This window comes from Agelaius tricolor, unplaced genomic scaffold (genome assembly GCF_023055355.1).
Source record: "Agelaius tricolor isolate 1412-34295 unplaced genomic scaffold, bAgeTri1.0.p SCAF_15, whole genome shotgun sequence".
NCBI lineage: Eukaryota > Metazoa > Chordata > Aves > Passeriformes > Icteridae > Agelaius > Agelaius tricolor.
The window spans coordinates 3,712,163-3,727,862 of record NW_027269275.1 but is presented as its reverse complement, the minus strand read 5'-3'; the positions used below and the strand labels follow the sequence as shown (position 1 = coordinate 3,727,862).

The 15,700-nt window shown below is 45.6% G+C and overlaps 1 protein-coding gene and 1 long non-coding RNA gene across 3 annotated transcripts in view; one reads left to right on the top strand and one right to left on the bottom strand.

The window, feature by feature from the left end:
• Nucleotides 1-6,031, bottom strand: part of SLC7A10 (solute carrier family 7 member 10) — a 42,811-nt gene extending 36,780 nt beyond the window's left edge. The window contains exon 1 of one of the 2 annotated variants that reach the window (XM_071440247.1): nucleotides 5,884-6,031. In XM_071440247.1, coding sequence (XP_071296348.1) covers nucleotides 5,884-6,016 — 133 coding nt within the window. In that variant the 5' untranslated portion in view covers nucleotides 6,017-6,031. The remainder of the gene's footprint in view (nucleotides 1-5,883) is intronic. The other variant, XM_071440248.1, reaches the window with a different exon arrangement.
• Nucleotides 6,032-6,937: 906 nt separating this feature from the next.
• Nucleotides 6,938-15,700, top strand: part of LOC139596196 (uncharacterized) — a 91,802-nt gene continuing 83,039 nt past the window's right edge. Inside the window, exon 1 of the long non-coding RNA XR_011681272.1 lies at nucleotides 6,938-7,440. This is a non-coding gene — a long non-coding RNA (uncharacterized lncRNA). The remainder of the gene's footprint in view (nucleotides 7,441-15,700) is intronic.

The window sequence follows — 15,700 nt, the reverse complement described above, 5'->3', positions numbered from 1 at the left end:
TGGTGGCACATGAAACATAACCAGAGAGGCTACAGCAAGCACTGTGCATGAATCCCTATCCATTTCCACTTGCAAAAGGGGAATATGAAGGCTGTTCCCAGTTCCAAGTGTTCTCTCTCCCCAGTGTTAAGCTAGCAGCTTGCTGAATCCTGTTTCTGCCTAGATTTCTGCCAGCAAAGACTATCTGTGGGGTTTGAAGGGATGGCAGAATGGCAGGGGCACAGCAGTAAGGAGACAGCTAATTGACACACAGGAAGGCTGGCAAATGGTTTTTGTTACTGACAAGGAGGAAAAATCACATTGGAGTGCTGCACTGGGAAGTGATATTTATGCAAATAAAACTTCCATGGACATGCATATGCAATTATTTGTATGTAAGTATGATGACAGGCAGATATAATTACAATTATAATTATAATTACAACCAAGGCAACTCAGTTGTTCTCCTGATGGATTGCCATGGTGTGGGCAGTAAATTGCACTTCAGGCCAGGACACCTCTGCCTAAGGAGGCATCTCTGATGGAAGGAGGTTTCTCAGCCTGTGGGCATTCTGCTGAGACATCCACAGGGTGGCTGAATGACCTCAGCTAGGATGGAAGCAAGCCTGTGCTGTCTTCTGGGCAATTGGACAGATAAATTCTAGAAAGTTACTTTCAGAACTAGCAAAAACTGAACATACACCTCACTGGTCAGCTGAACATAGTTTTGTTACTGTCACTGGACCTGAATCAGGAACCAGTTTATAAGGGATCTTACATCAAATTCATGTGTGAGCAGAGTAAGTACAGCAAGCATTTTTCAAGCAATGCCAAGTCAGCTGATGCAGATAACTTGCCTGCCTGTGCTCAGTAAAATAAGGAGATGTATTTAGTTTTAGCTGAAATATTTCACTGTAGTTGAATTTGTAAGTCTTCTAGTCAGTCTCATATAACCTGATAGTAAATCATTCATGAGCATACAACAGATTTCATCACAATGCTAGTATGACCCTATGGCTACTTTCATGCAGTTTTACAACCACATAAATAAAGGCTTTAAGAGATGTTTAACTGTTTGTTTTATATAATGTTGCTTGATCTGTATTAAACAGTCAAACAACCCTTTTTACACGTTATATATGTATACGTGTTATATACAATAGAAATGTATATATTGACATGTGTTATATACAATTTGTGTATACAGTCAAATACTCATTTCTAGTATATGAATGGTGAATTTTGTTGTTCAGACCCAAAGAACCAGGCTGCTTTAAGACATTAATCAGCCTGAACTTTCTAGTTCTTGTACTTTTCTAAAGAACAATGGAATGTGGTAGAAATTACATCAAGTCATGGAACTTTCTACTTAGCTTTTTATCTGCACAGGCAAGACTCCAAGGAAGGCACTGTATAGCTAAGATGCCTGTGCTCAAAAATCTTAATTACATACATGCAATTACATGCAAAAATCTTAATTACATACACAGTTCTACAAATGAGATGTAAAGCCAGCTATGTGTATGTGCATGAAATTACTGTTCAATTAAATAGAGCATTGATTTCTGCCTCTGCCAAAACAATCTAGTGTGGATTTCAAACAATGATATACTATCTATATGTTATTACCTAGGACATAATGACACGTGTATGTCACTACTTTTTAAGCTGTATCACTTCATTTAAGTACTGGCAAGATTGATTTGCAGTGCATGTGAGTGCATTAGATCATTTGTTTTCACTGTACATAACCACGTTGGAGACAGAGCAGTTTGGGTGCTTCTACAGCATGTTTCAGGCACTTTCCAAAAGAGCTCTTTCTGTGACAGAGATGAATTGCCAGAAAGATTTGTTACTGCTACTAAACACTGTTCAGTTTTACAGTCATTAACTCCCAGTCTCTATTTAGAGTTAAAAGGTTTTGTATTCAGTACCTGTATTTACATCAGGATATTCAGAAGAGCTGTCCTCTGCCTCAGTGTGAAATAAACTTTAGAAATAGCCTTCTTCTCTAATCAGGCTTGTTTGTAAACGAGTAAAAAATATAAATGAAGTAATGAAAGATAGACTTATGTTGTACAAAAGCTAGGCTGCTGGAAGAGATCAGGAGACTGTTCTATGGGGTGGATATAGGAAGGATGTAGTCCTAATTTGATGTAGTTTATTATGGGGTTTTTTTCCTGCATAGTTTTTTGTTAGATGAACTAGTATTTCTTATGGCAAAGCCTTTCCAACCTCTATAAAAGGAGGATAAAGAATTGAAAGGATGAGTTTTGTGAGTGCATTAAGATAGCATAGCAATTTGTGTTGATAAATACTCGGTTGTGAAAGTAGTAAGAAAACTCCCCTACAATTCAAACCACGTCAGGAAGATTGAAAAGGAAGACCTGTTTTTCCCTGTTTTCCAGGGAATTAGCACAGGGCATGGGAGCTTCAGGACAACTGGCAGGATCCAGGCTGTGTGTGCCCTTCCTGCTCCCTGAACCAGTCTGTGACTGTACCACAGGGCAGGCTGAGTCCCCCTGAGCTCCAACAGCCATGGAGTTTAACCTGCTGTCCCCACAGAGGCTGCTTTTATTCTCTTGGTTGCAACTCTGATGGAGTACTGCTAGCAGACTGCAAATTCTACAGTCTGCATCCTGCCATTATTGAAATATTCTCAAACACAGTGTGCTCCACCCCCAAGCCTTCTCTTTCACTCCATGTCATTGCCTGCTGATTCCTCCCTAGCACTGACTCCCCAGCTCTGCAACTCATCTAATACCTTATTTTAAACAAGCAGAGTTAGTGTACAGAAGGCAATCACAAACTTATTAATTATGTATTTATAAATTCATATTTACAGTATTTTTCAAATACTGCCTCATGTTTCCTCCTCCTAATTACTAGAAGATTATAATTCTCTATATCCATCCTGCAGCTGATTAGAATTGTAGAACAGTCAGCTAAACCAGAACATTTAGTGTAATGCTGGCAGATCACAGCATCACATTTCTATTTGATAATATAAAAACATGCTCATACATTTTCTGTACCTGCAAGAACATTTAAAGAAAAATAAGAAGGCATAATCCTTATGTCCATACAGAGCAAGACGAGGTTTTTTCAAAAGTGATTTCTGGTTTTCTTGGTGTTCTCAGTATGACTTTGCTGTGGGATGCATCAGAATCTGATGTCTAAACCCTTGAAATGGGTTTCCCTCCTCCACTCAAAACCAGGAAATCCAATATGATGGCTGACATAAAAGTCCTGTTCTGTCCTTCGGTCTGTTCCACAGGCTCTGACACACTGACTGCATCTGTTTTTTCCATGCTATTCAATCACTTGGAAATAAATCTTCTACCTAGGTTAAATTCTATTAAACAGAAAATTTGTGAATTAATTGGTTGTCTAATAACAACTTGGATCAACTAGTTTATTTTTTTTATAAAGGAGTTTTAAATAAGATTTCATTTAGTTAACTCCAGTAATGGCTTGCAAGCCTATCTGGTGTAATTCACAGTGTCCTCTGATTTGAAGCTGTCATGTTTTATGCAATGAAACCTACAAAGCCAGACTATTCCTACTGCATACCACTTTGCTACAGAAGTCTTTGATATGTGATGTAATTTCATGCATCTGCAGACAAACAAATCAAACTAAAAAATAGGATCCTATGGTTGTGTTTCAAATGTCTTCTATGAAAATATGGGGAAATTTGCAGAAGAATTTTCACGCTTTATGTGGCAAAGCAGATAACCTTCTCTAACACTTAGACCACTTGAGAGTACTACACTTTATCAAGAATGTCAGTGCTTTTCCTTGCTCAAATGTCCCTGATTAGATGAGAGGCTATTTCACAAGATTTATTTTGGACAGGCATGACATATATGAATTCTGCTTGCAGGATATTGCAAATAAGGTTGATGAAAGGTTGACTAGGAGAGAAGGGTAGCAGTCTCAAGGTACCATTCTGTCATACCTAATAAATGACAGAGATGCCATAAATCTTCCCTGGGGCCAATAGCAACTCAGGGAATTCCTAATCCTGCAAGTGCCTTACCTACAGCAAAGTGCAGCACTCAAAACTTCCCTCTAACACAAGGTCATCTGAGCTCCACTGAGATCCAGAACCGAGATTTCCCCCTTAAATTTACTGAGGGATTCAAAATAAAGGTATCTTTGGATATGTAGAACACATCTCCCCAAAAACTGCAGATACAGATTTCAGTGTTTCACTAGGGGAATGGACTGAAATATTTTCCTTTTATATAACAGCCTTGCTCACAATGATCCTGTTCAATGGCACTGTTGTTTTTTTTTTTTGCAAGACCATATCCACCTACATTGGACATAGAGGCATACATGACTAAGAGCATAAAATTGCAGCAGGGCATTATGATCATCCATAGGAAGCATGCAGTGAAGTCCTCTTCCTCAAGCTTGGTGACATCAATCAGAGACACATGGGGGTGTCCCAGGCAGTTGTGCCACTGAGCAGTGCATTCCCATGGATGTGGCAGGTCCTGCTGTGCCTGTTCCCTCCCTGTGCTGCCCTGCACCTTGACACAGCTGTCACTGCCAGCCTTGTCCCCGGGTCCTGGTGACAGAACGGCTGGGTCTTCCTGCAGGGTTTTGAGGCTCACTACGGGCTGCTTTTATTGACCTGGGCGAATCTTCCTGCCCCACGCTTGCCCTCACATCCCCAGCAGTGATGGAGCACACGGAGGGACAGAGCTGAGCACACCCTGTCCCAATTTCCCAGTTTTGATCTGTTATGGGAGCAGCAGCTCAGTCCTGCTGCTGACCGCTGTGCCAGCCACGGCTGCTGGCGACAGCACCGCTGCAAGCTGAGGGACAGCACTACTGTCAGCCACGGCTGCTGCTGAGGGACAGCACCGCTGCCAGCTGAGGGACAGCACTACTGTCTGCTGAGAGACAGCACCGCTGTCAGCCACGGCTGCTTCTGCGGGACAGCACTGCTGCCAGCTGAGGGACAGGACAGCACCGCGGCCAGCTGAGGGACAGCACCGCTGCCAGCCACGGCTGCTGTTGGGGACAGCACCGCTGCCAGCTGAGGGACAGCACCGCTGTCAGCCACGGCTGCTGATGCGGGACAGCACCGCTGCCAGCTGAGGGACAGCACCGCTGCCAGCTGAGGGACAGCACCGCTGCCAGCCACGGCTGCTGTTGGGGACAGCACCGCTGCCAGCTGAGGGACAGCACTACTGTCAGCCACGGCTGCTGCTGAGGGACAGCACCGCTGCCAGCTGAGGGACAGCACTACTGTCTGCTGAGAGACAGCACCGCTGTCAGCCACGGCTGCTTCTGCGGGACAGCACTGCTGCCAGCTGAGGGACAGCACCGCGGCCAGCTGAGGGACAGCACCGCTGCCAGCCACGGCTGCTGTTGGGGACAGCACCGCTGCCAGCTGAGGGACAGCACCGCTGTCAGCCACGGCTGCTGCTGCGGGACAGCACCGCTGCCAGCTGGCGCTGCCGCCACCGCGGCTCCGGGACAGCCCGGCTCTGCTTTCCGAGAGCCGACGCTGCCACCTGCACTTTGCAGAGCCCCGATCTCAGATAATCAACTGGTTTAGCCTGATAAGCGAGCGCCGCAGAAGCCTGAGCAGCTCACCGAGCATCAGGACAGACTTTAGGACACCTCGCGATTTGGCGTTCGCTGAACGGCTGGGCAGAGGGGGCTCAGTCCGGCTGGCACCTCAGCACGGACCGTGTGTTACAGCCACTCGCCGCCCATCTCGCCGCGGGCCGAGCCGCACGGAGCAGCGGCGCGCTGTCCCCCGGCCGGTGCCGCACACCTGCCCGCGGAGCCGCGCATCGCCTGTCCCCGCGCCGGCCGGTGCTGAGCCCCCGCCGCAGCGGCAGCACAGCCCCGTGTCAGGGTTGTCAGCGGTGCCCTTACCGATGATGATGGCACAGGCGCTCACCAGCCCGATCTCCTTCTTCAGCGCCACCCGCTCGGGGCCGCCGGGCAAGCGCTGCTCCCCGCCGGCCATCGCTGCCCGCGCTGCTCTGCCCCGCGGCCCCGCGCGCATGCGCCGCCCCGCGGGCCGGGCCGGGGGGGCCGCGCCGGACGGGGCCGGGGGGGCCGCGGGACCCTGAGGGCTGCGGTCACTCGGGGCGCGGCCGCCCTCCGCACCTGCCAGTGCGTCCCCGAGGGGCCGCGGGGACAGCAGAGCCAGCGCTGTGTAGCGAGGGCTCAGCGCCGAGCGCTGCGCTCGGACATTCGGCGCGTCGGGCAGCGGGTCCTGCCCGGCGCCACGAGCCAGCCTGGCGCCGTGCCCGGGCCCCCTGGCAGAGCCGCCCCGCGCGGGCTCCGGGGCCACCGCCTCCTCTTGGGCTCTGTTAGTTGAGGCGGTGCGATAAAGTACAGAACAAACGTTTTATTGCTTTTCATCGGTACCGCCAGAGTTAAGTCTAAGACGGCAATGCCCAAGATTGGCTGGTTTCCGTACTTTTTACTTAAGTTTCTCCGCTCTTTCCTCCCACGTTGTTTGACACTTCTGAAGTGTCCTGCACCGGCTCCTTCGCACCCGCGGGGCTGAGGGGCTGCCATGGCTCCCTCCCGTGTCCCTCACGTCCCCGCGGGGCTGAGGGGCTGCCATGGCTCCCTCCCGTGTCCCTCACATCCCCGCGGGGCTGAGGGGCTGCCATGGCTCCCTCCCGTGTCCCTCACAGCCCCGCGGGGCTCAGGGGCTGCCATGGCTCCCTCCCGTGTCCCTCACAGCCCCGCGGGGCTCAGGGGCTGCCATGGCTCCCTCCCGTGTCCCTCACAGCCCCGCGGGGCTCAGGGGCTGCCATGGCTCCCTCCCGTGTCCCTCACGGCCCCGCGGGGCTCGCCGGGCCGGCAGCGGCTGCTGACGAGCTACAGCTGGGGGAATCTGCCGGGGAACGTAAGGAAAGACATGTTTTCTTTCCTCGCACAGAGGATGGAGCTTAAATATTGGGATCTGCGTTCGGCAAATCTTTGCTCTGTGAACAAGTTGCCTTCACAAGAATATCAGTGAATGAAGTTTGCTCTCATGTGATATCAAAAAGCTGAATCAAAAACCTGGGCTCTTCCCTCAAGTTGTAACAGCCAAGGGTTTATTGATGGGAATGCCCCGTTCGTTACTGGTTTCTAAGATGATACCTTGTTTATAAGATGTTTATAAGATGAAGATACCTTCCTGAGGCCATTTCAGAGAAGACCCCGGTGTAGGTGACCTGTTCTGAAAGTGCACAGGTTAGAAACATTTCCTCTGAAGACTTTGTGGTAACTGACAACGTGCGTCAGTGGGGCAAACAGCGAGGCAGTGGACGCTGGTTGTGGCGGGGTGGGACAAACAACCAGTGGAAACTGGGGGTGGGACAGGCAATGTCTGGTTTTGCACCTCAGTGAAGGAAGTTGGGAGGTTTCTGTGGTGACACCAATCTGATTTTCTTTGTCTTCACAATGAAAAGTATGACCTGACAACTGGTAAGCCTTTTGAGAAAATCCATGGATTAGTCTTAGAAAACTGATAATTGCAAGTGATTTTACTTTATACTGCTGCTTCATTCTGCTGCTTTTATAGAAAGGCTTACTGATTTTCAGAGGCTGAGATTTGTTTCCTAAGTTGATCTACTGCTCTGTTTCTGAATGAACTGCCTCACTAACCACTTCTAAAATGTCCTTTTATTGAATGACTATGTGATATTTACAAGAAGGTTTACAAGAAGAGTTACTTTTTGGACTATATAAACATTACTACTGTTTTCCTTTTAAAGACCATGAAATATATACAAAGACTGGAAACAAAGTTTCAGGTATTCAAAAGTAACCTGATGTATTAGTCGTTTCTTCTAGCTGCCCTAATTGATTCTTCATAGCTTTGTTTCTTAGAAACTCATGTATAGTCTAGTAGGTACCTCTGAAAGTCTCTACATGCTAGACTTATATAGATAAAATAATATATTTTGGGAAAGTTTTCTATGATAGCCTATTTCTTTTATAAAATCTAAAAAAATTAGTTTGAATGCCATTTTAAAAAGTACAAAAATCAAGAAATACGTGAATGAATGGTGTTTCTAACTGTACTGAGTTTCAAGAACCTAATGAAATTTAGGCTTAATTAACCTTTACAAAAAAACCCACACGATCATGTGAATGACACTTAGAAGTATAACACTGCACTTGTTTTCTTTGGCTGTGGTAAAAGTGCTGGTTTGCTCTGAAATATGTGTATTATCTTTGTGGTTTGTGAGGAAGATGGAAATCCCAGTCAGCCCTCTTCTACTGATTGGTGAGCAACAGAACCTGCTGGCTATGGGATGATGGAAATGAATACTAAAATTCAATTAACTCTAATAATCTTCAAATCAACTGATCAGTAGCTGCAGGATTTTTTAAAAAAGTATTCTGGCCAGTTTATAGGGCTTTGCCAGGGAAAATGCTAGACATTTTTATCTGTGTGTACTCTGCCTGCTGATAGGAATATTTTGGTTTGTAGTTGTTCTTCCTTACTGAAAGCCAAGAAGAACAACTAAGTGACTATACCAATTTAACAGGTAATAATAAGGAAAAACCTAACAGAAAGGTACCAGAAATCTCTCCTTAGGAGAGGCACTCAACAAACCATTAAAGCTGTGAAAAGCAGAGGAACCTTAAAGCATCTTGTCTTGCTATCCAGATTCACCTCGGGTGCCTTTTGAACCAGGCTAAAAGAGCTGGCCCTGGAGAACCATGGGGTGAAATCCCAGCTTCATCCCAGTGAAACCTTTTGCAGCAAAAACATGAATGAGTTGCCACGTCTCAGTGTAGCTTAGATGGCAGGATATTGTCTATTCCACCTAATAATTCAGCACCAGAGCCTGGGTTGTGAGTTCGATCCTTGAGGGCAGCACTGTGCCCCTTCCTTTGTGTGGGGCTGCTCCCAGGAGGATTAGGCAGCCTTTGTGGCTGTGCAGGGGGTACTTCCAGGGGCTTCTGACACACCAGACCCAACCTGCCCAAGCAGGGACCTTAAAAATGTCCATTTGAGGGGACCTTGCCCTGGGACTTTGCCCAGTCTTTGTATATATTTAGTGGTCTTTAAAAGGAGAACAGTAATACTGTTTATATAGTCCAAAAATAACTCTTCTTGTAAACCTTCTTATAAAAATCACATAGTCATTCAATAAAAGGACATTTTAGAAGTGGTTAGTGAGGCAGTTCATTCAGAAACAGAGCAGTAGATCAACTTAGGAAATAAATCTCAGCCTCTGAAAATCAGTAAGCCTTTCTATAAAAGCAGCAGAATAAGGCATACACTTGCTTTTTTCTCAAGAAGCTTAGCATTAATTTCATAGGTGCTCCTTTGTGGCATCTCTGCCAGAATGTCCTGCCCCATGCAGGTAGAACCCTGTGGGCAGTGTAGCCTGGGTGCAGCTGTGCTGGTGATGGAGGAGGATGGTGGCTGTGCAGCTGCAGCACAGTCCCTGCCTGCCACATGAGACTGATTTCATCTATGGATTAAAGGGCAAGGGCTGCAGCCAGAAATCTGTGCTAGTCACTTAATTTAGGATTGTAGTCCTGGACCACTGTAGAGAACTTAATTTTTCTCATTTGTCCCATGACAAGTTCTTTCCCTAAATCCATATAAAGAACACTGATTTACTGATTCTTTTCCCAGGGTGTGCATAATAATTTACTTTCCTTTTCAAAGTTTTAAGTGTTTTAGTACTGGTGAAGGATTAAGCAGGTGGCTGTTTACAACACAAGTTTTCAATATGCCCACATCCATAGCAGAACACTGGAGTGTAAAACAGCAGCGAGCCAGAGACCTGTTGGAAAAGACAGCAGTGACAAAGGTTGCCCACATTAACTGCCAAAAAACGCTCTTTCTTTATTTTCTTCCTATTTTTTTTCAGGCTGAGTGCCTGCCTGCTACACTGTGGTTTTTGCATGAGGGTGAAGAGAGGACTTTTCTCTGTTTGTGGTGCTGTTGGCTTATTTAGATTGTGTATTTTGTCCCATTGTTAATATAGTTTCAAAATGAGCAAGTCAGAGGGCATGCAGATTCTAATTAGTAGTTATCTGAGGCAACTCTTGGAGCAGAAAGCTCATTTAAATTGTTTTGGATTTGAACATACTGTATCTACTTGAGTGACAAAACGTTAGAAAGCAAAAAAGCCAAAGTTCTTTGTCGGAAGGCAATTGCTGCATAGCAACTGCATAGAGAGGATGCAGTGAAGCTTGCATGTATTCTCCTTTGTTGCTATTTTTGTCCTTATTTTCTTCATGTTCTGAAATGTACAGAAATTCTTGAAATTGTTGGAATGAGTTATTTCATTCATTGCTACTTATGCTCTAAAAAAAAAGAGAAGCAAATAATGCAATTTGAGTTTTGTATTTTGGGAAGAAAAAAAGGAAATTTAATATGCTGTTTGTGAAGGGATGCTGTGACTGTGTTTTCAAATGAATGTGATCTTTGATATATGGAAAGGAAGCAAGCTTATAGAAATATCAAGATTCCCCATGATAGCAGATAGTCTTCCCAGTCTCACTCCATTTTTGTATCCATTTACACAAATTTCTGTTTTCCTAAAATATAACCAACCTTACAAAACCAAAACTTACAAGAGTTATTAAAACATAATTCAACTTTGAACTTAATGGGCTCCATGAACAGCAGCTGGGATTCAGTTACTTGGAAGAATCACCTGTTTGTTGTATATTGTTAAATAAAACAGTGGGCTGGCTGGCTTAGCAAAAGGAAATGTGGAGACTAATGGGATTGTTGGTTAATTGCTAATAAACTTGTGAATAAGGTTTTCCACGCTGTGTCTGTGGGAGGCTCATACAGAATGTGGGAGACTGATCTCAGCTGTCCTCTGGATGTGCCCTGCCCGAGTGCCTGTTAGAGGGGTTGGTTAGGATGTGCCACCCCTGCAGCTGATGGCTGGATTGGGCCTTTGGGCTCCCACTGCAAAGGGATTCTGGTACTCTGTGTTTCATCACATTTCTGGAGCAGGACTGAAACTTGTGGAGCAGGAGGATTAAACAAGAACACAAACAGGAGAAGGCCACCCATTATTGGAAAGTGACATCAGTGGGAGGCACTCATAGGAAACCTTTCCACTTTAATGTGGATAGGTCCCAACAGGTAACTCTAAAACAAGCCCGGGTGCAGGTGGATCAGTTACTTGTTGAAAGCATCCTACTCTCAATCACCTTTCCCTATTGTGTTCAGTCTCTAAGACAAAGGTGAAAAACCATGACCTTTGTATTTCTGGTACTGTTTTCTACTGTACATCTGTTTTCAGAAAGCTGTAGAAGAAGAAGACACATGAGTATGTGACTGCTGTGTGACTCCCCAGTACCTACACAAGAGTATGTGACCCTGTGTGACTCCCCAGTACCTACAGAAGGGTGTGTGACTGCTGTGTGACTCCCCAGTACCTACAGAAGGGTGTGTGACTGCTGTGTGACTCCCCAGTGCCTACACAAGGGTGTGTGTGACTGCTGTGTGACTCCCCAGTACCTACAGAAGGGTATGTGATTGCTGTGTGACTCCCCAGTACCTACACAAGAAAGGTGTGTGACTGTTGTGTGACTCCCCAGTTCCTACACAAGGGTGTGTGATTGCTGTGTGACTCCCCAGTACCTACACAAGGGTGTGTGACCCTGTGTGACTCCCCAGTACCTACACAAGGGTGTGTGACTGCTGTGTGACTCCCCAGTACCTACACAAGGGTGTGTGACCCTGTGTGACTCCCCAGTACCTACACAAGGGTGTGTGACTGCTGTGTGACTCCCCAGTACCTACACAAGAAGGGTGTGTGACTGCTGTGTGACTCCCCAGTACCTACAGAAGGGTGTGTGATTGTTGTGTGACTCCCCAGTACCTACACAAGGGTGTGTGACTGCTGTGTGACTCCCCAGTACCTACACAAGGGTGTGTGATTGTTGTGTGACTCCCCAGTACCTACACAAGAAAGGTGTGTGACTGCTGTGTGACTCCCCAGTACCTACACAAGGGTGTGTGATTGTTGTGTGACTCCCCAGTACCTACACAAGGGTGTGTGACTGCTGTGTGACTCCCCAGTACCTACACAAGGGTGTGTGATTGTTGTGTGACTCCCCAGTACCTACACAAGAAAGGTGTGTGACTGCTGTGTGACTCCCCAGTACCTACACAAGGGTGTGTGATTGTTGTGTGACTCCCCAGTACCTACACAAGGGTGTGTGACTGCTGTGTGACTCCCCAGTACCTACACAAGGGTGTGTGATTGTTGTGTGACTCCCCAGTACCTACACAAGAAAGGTGTGTGACTGCTGTGTGACTCCCCAGTACCTACACAAGAAGGGTGTGTGACTGCTGTGTGACTCCCCAGTACCTACACAAGAAGGGTGTGTGACTCCCCAGTACCTACACAAGAAGGGTGTGTGACTGCTGTGTGACTCCCCAGTACCTACACAAGGGTGTGTGACTGCTGTGTGACTCCCCAGTTCCTACACAAGAAGGGTGTGTGACTGCTGTGTGACTCCCCAGTACCTACACAAGAAAATGAGGGATGTATGTTTGAAAAGGAAAGGCAGAATCTTTAACTCAGTCAAGTAGGACAATGTCCAGAGTAGCTTTTATTGTGGGTAGCTACTCTTCTCTTTAATAAGAGCAACAGGAGAGAGGCTCCATCAGCTGTGGAACTGTTCTGGCATTATGTTAAAGAGCTCATGGAATCATAGACTGTGCTGAGTTGGAAGGGACTCCAAAGGATGACTGCAGTCCAACTCCTGGCCTTGCACAGAACACCTCCAAAATCACACCATGTGCCTGAGAGCAGTGTCCAAATGCTTGGACTCCAGCAGGCAGTGGTGTATCCCCTCTGAATTCTGCTGTGTACTGCATTTCTTGGGCATTGGGAAGAGACACAGGTAGGGCTGACTGTTTGCACTGATGCAATGGTTCCATGACCCTCTGCAGGATCTGGGAACTTTAATTCTGCAATTTAGGAATCTCAGGACATTCTATAGGCAGTGTCACTGTGCTTTGTGCTTCTCTAGCAGGAGTGTTGGTCTTATACACAGCAGGGGCTTCCTGGTGTTGATAACTCCATAGCTTCTATAAAGGACAGTATTTTGACAATGTGCAGAAAATTCAGGGCCAGCTTCTTCACATCCTTTGAGCAGCACACTTTTATCTGTAGATTCTGGTGACTGGAGTGTTTGCTGTCTTTTAGGTAGATAATTCATCAGGTACTTAGATGCCATTAAATACATAGATATCTGTGCAAAAAATCTATTTCTAAATTTCCATTTACATGAAATGGCCCATTTAATGTTAAAATTCCATCATTCTATCCTCCCTTCAAAGACATTTCATGACAACTCATAAGTAGATGAGTGTAAGTAAATGATGTGTAGAGTTACTTGTGGGTGGTTGATGAATGAGGTTTCTGGAAGCAGAGTTATTGAAAGAACCTAGATTGAATTAAGCATTGCTTCATTTGGTGTGTTATGAGAGTATCTTGAAATGCAGGGTGAAAGGGAATGAAAGGATGATCAGTTTCAGAATAAGCACTTGTTTTATGCATCTTTTTAAAGCTCTCTGACAACACTGTAGTATTTCAACATTTCACCACTATAAAAAGCAAAAAGATTGTCTTAAATCACTAATCTAAATTGTGCCTGTTGACTCAGGCATTTAGCTTGAGGTTCACTGGAACTTTTCATATCTTTTACAGAAGGAAGAGAATCATCAGGTCCTTGTCCTCTTCATTGCTGCCTTCCCTGTCCTTCCCTATTCTGCATATGAGTGCTAGATCCTTTCTTTCTTCTTGCACCACTTTTTCAGCTAAACATCAGCATCCCAACTTTACACCATTTCACCAGTCAGCTGAGATTGTCCTGAATTTTATCCCTCACTTCTGCATTTGGTAAACCCATGAGTTTTTAGTCTCTGTTTTATCACTCAAAGTGAATTTTATTGGTCCCTGGATAGATCCCAGGAGAATCACTCAGAAATTTCTTTCTGGCTTGCCAGTACATTTTGAATAATTAAATCAGGAGGGGGGGTTTTATTATTAGTTTTTAAAAACTATTTACACAGGTAACATCACAATTAAAACTTGGCTTTAATTTCATATCTTCTAGCTTATGAACATACCACATTTGGCAGAGTTAAAAGCTCTAGTTTAGAGGAAGCTACTTCATCTCTGCCACTTCCTGTTTATCTACTGAAAGAAGTTCCCCATCAGACACGAAAACCACGAGTCACATAATGCCCTCTCTGCAAACTCTTGTCACAGAAGTGCACTAGATGGCACTCTGGATCTGTGTTTTACACTAAATGTGATCTCAATTGCCTCCTCTGATGATTCTTGTAAGTACCTACTTTTTGAAGTTTGGCATCTAAGTTTAAGATTAAAATGACTGTAGCTTGTCTAAGTGGGTTTGGGTTCATGTTGTCATTAATGTCTCCCCCCTCCCCCCAGTAATCCTTCAGCATCTATTTCTAAAGCACAATTTTATGTATTTATGCCTCTGAGGGGGTAATCCAGCTCTGTGAGGGCAGCTGGGACATGTTCCAGTGTTGGCTGTGCACTTGTGTATCCATGTTTGATGCATGAAGGAACAAAATAGGAGGAGCAGAGGATGGGGATCATTCTACCATGTGTTCTCCCAGTCTGAGTATGGCTCAGATATAATTTGAATGAAGGCATGAAGGTTGATGAGACCAGCCATTATTACCATGATCCATAGGTATATATATATAAATAGGTATTACCAGGATCCATAGAAAAGGTATAGCCTGTGCTAAAGACTTTAAGTAACATTAGTTTTGCTAATGGCATTAGCTCTGGAATTGTGTTTCTGATTGTATTTAAGTTGCCTGAAACCATACCTACTGCTTCATTTTGCTAGCATCATGTGAGCACAGCTTGGATCTATTGACTCTGCTCATGCTGGGTGCTCTGTGGGCTCCTACAATGGTTTGGGGAGTGTGGATTCTGCTTTTTCTGGGGCCCAAGGCATGGCTGTGTGGCTGTGCTGTGGGCTGTAATCAAGGTGCTGGGGCAGGGCAGCTTTCTGCATGTAGGGAGCAACTCAGCTGCCAGAGGAAATCTCCAGACTGCTACTTCAATGATTTACCAGTGAGACATGGTGGGGTACACTGCTGTCTCCTGCCTTTTTGAATATTGTCTCCTGATAGTTGATTTTGTTAAGGCAAAGTCAGTGGTGCTTAACTTACCTTGTCTTGGCTTTGCCTTCAAAGGGCAATGCTTAGGATGCCAAGTTAACTTCATTCATCTAGGATTTTAGAGCTCCCTCTCAACTCTTCCTGACCTGTGAACACTCCTGAGTCTTCCAGGACAAAATAAAACAAGTTAGCTGAGCCACCTGACAGTGGTTTGAATGAACTTGTTTGATTTTGCCCTAGAACTGGCTAGAAGTGCTTACACAGCCAGTTACTGGGACTCAGCTGTAAGATGTTAACAGTAGAGAAACAGAAAGGAGCAGCTTTTTAAGAGGCCTGTGAACTGTATGCCCTGGGTGAGAGGCTTTGTATTAGGCTGTTCTGTTTCCCTGGGAGAGATAAGGTGTGCTTCTCTGGCCTGCTCCACCTGAGGAGTTCAATAAAAAGCTGCCATGTCTCAGCTGTACCTTTCCTGCAAAGGACTGTTCCTTCCCTGTGCAGCACAGATGGCATTCCTGTACCCAAGGTATCCAGTGGAGCCACACAATGTGCTTTACAGGGCTGCCTGTGGTGGAGGCT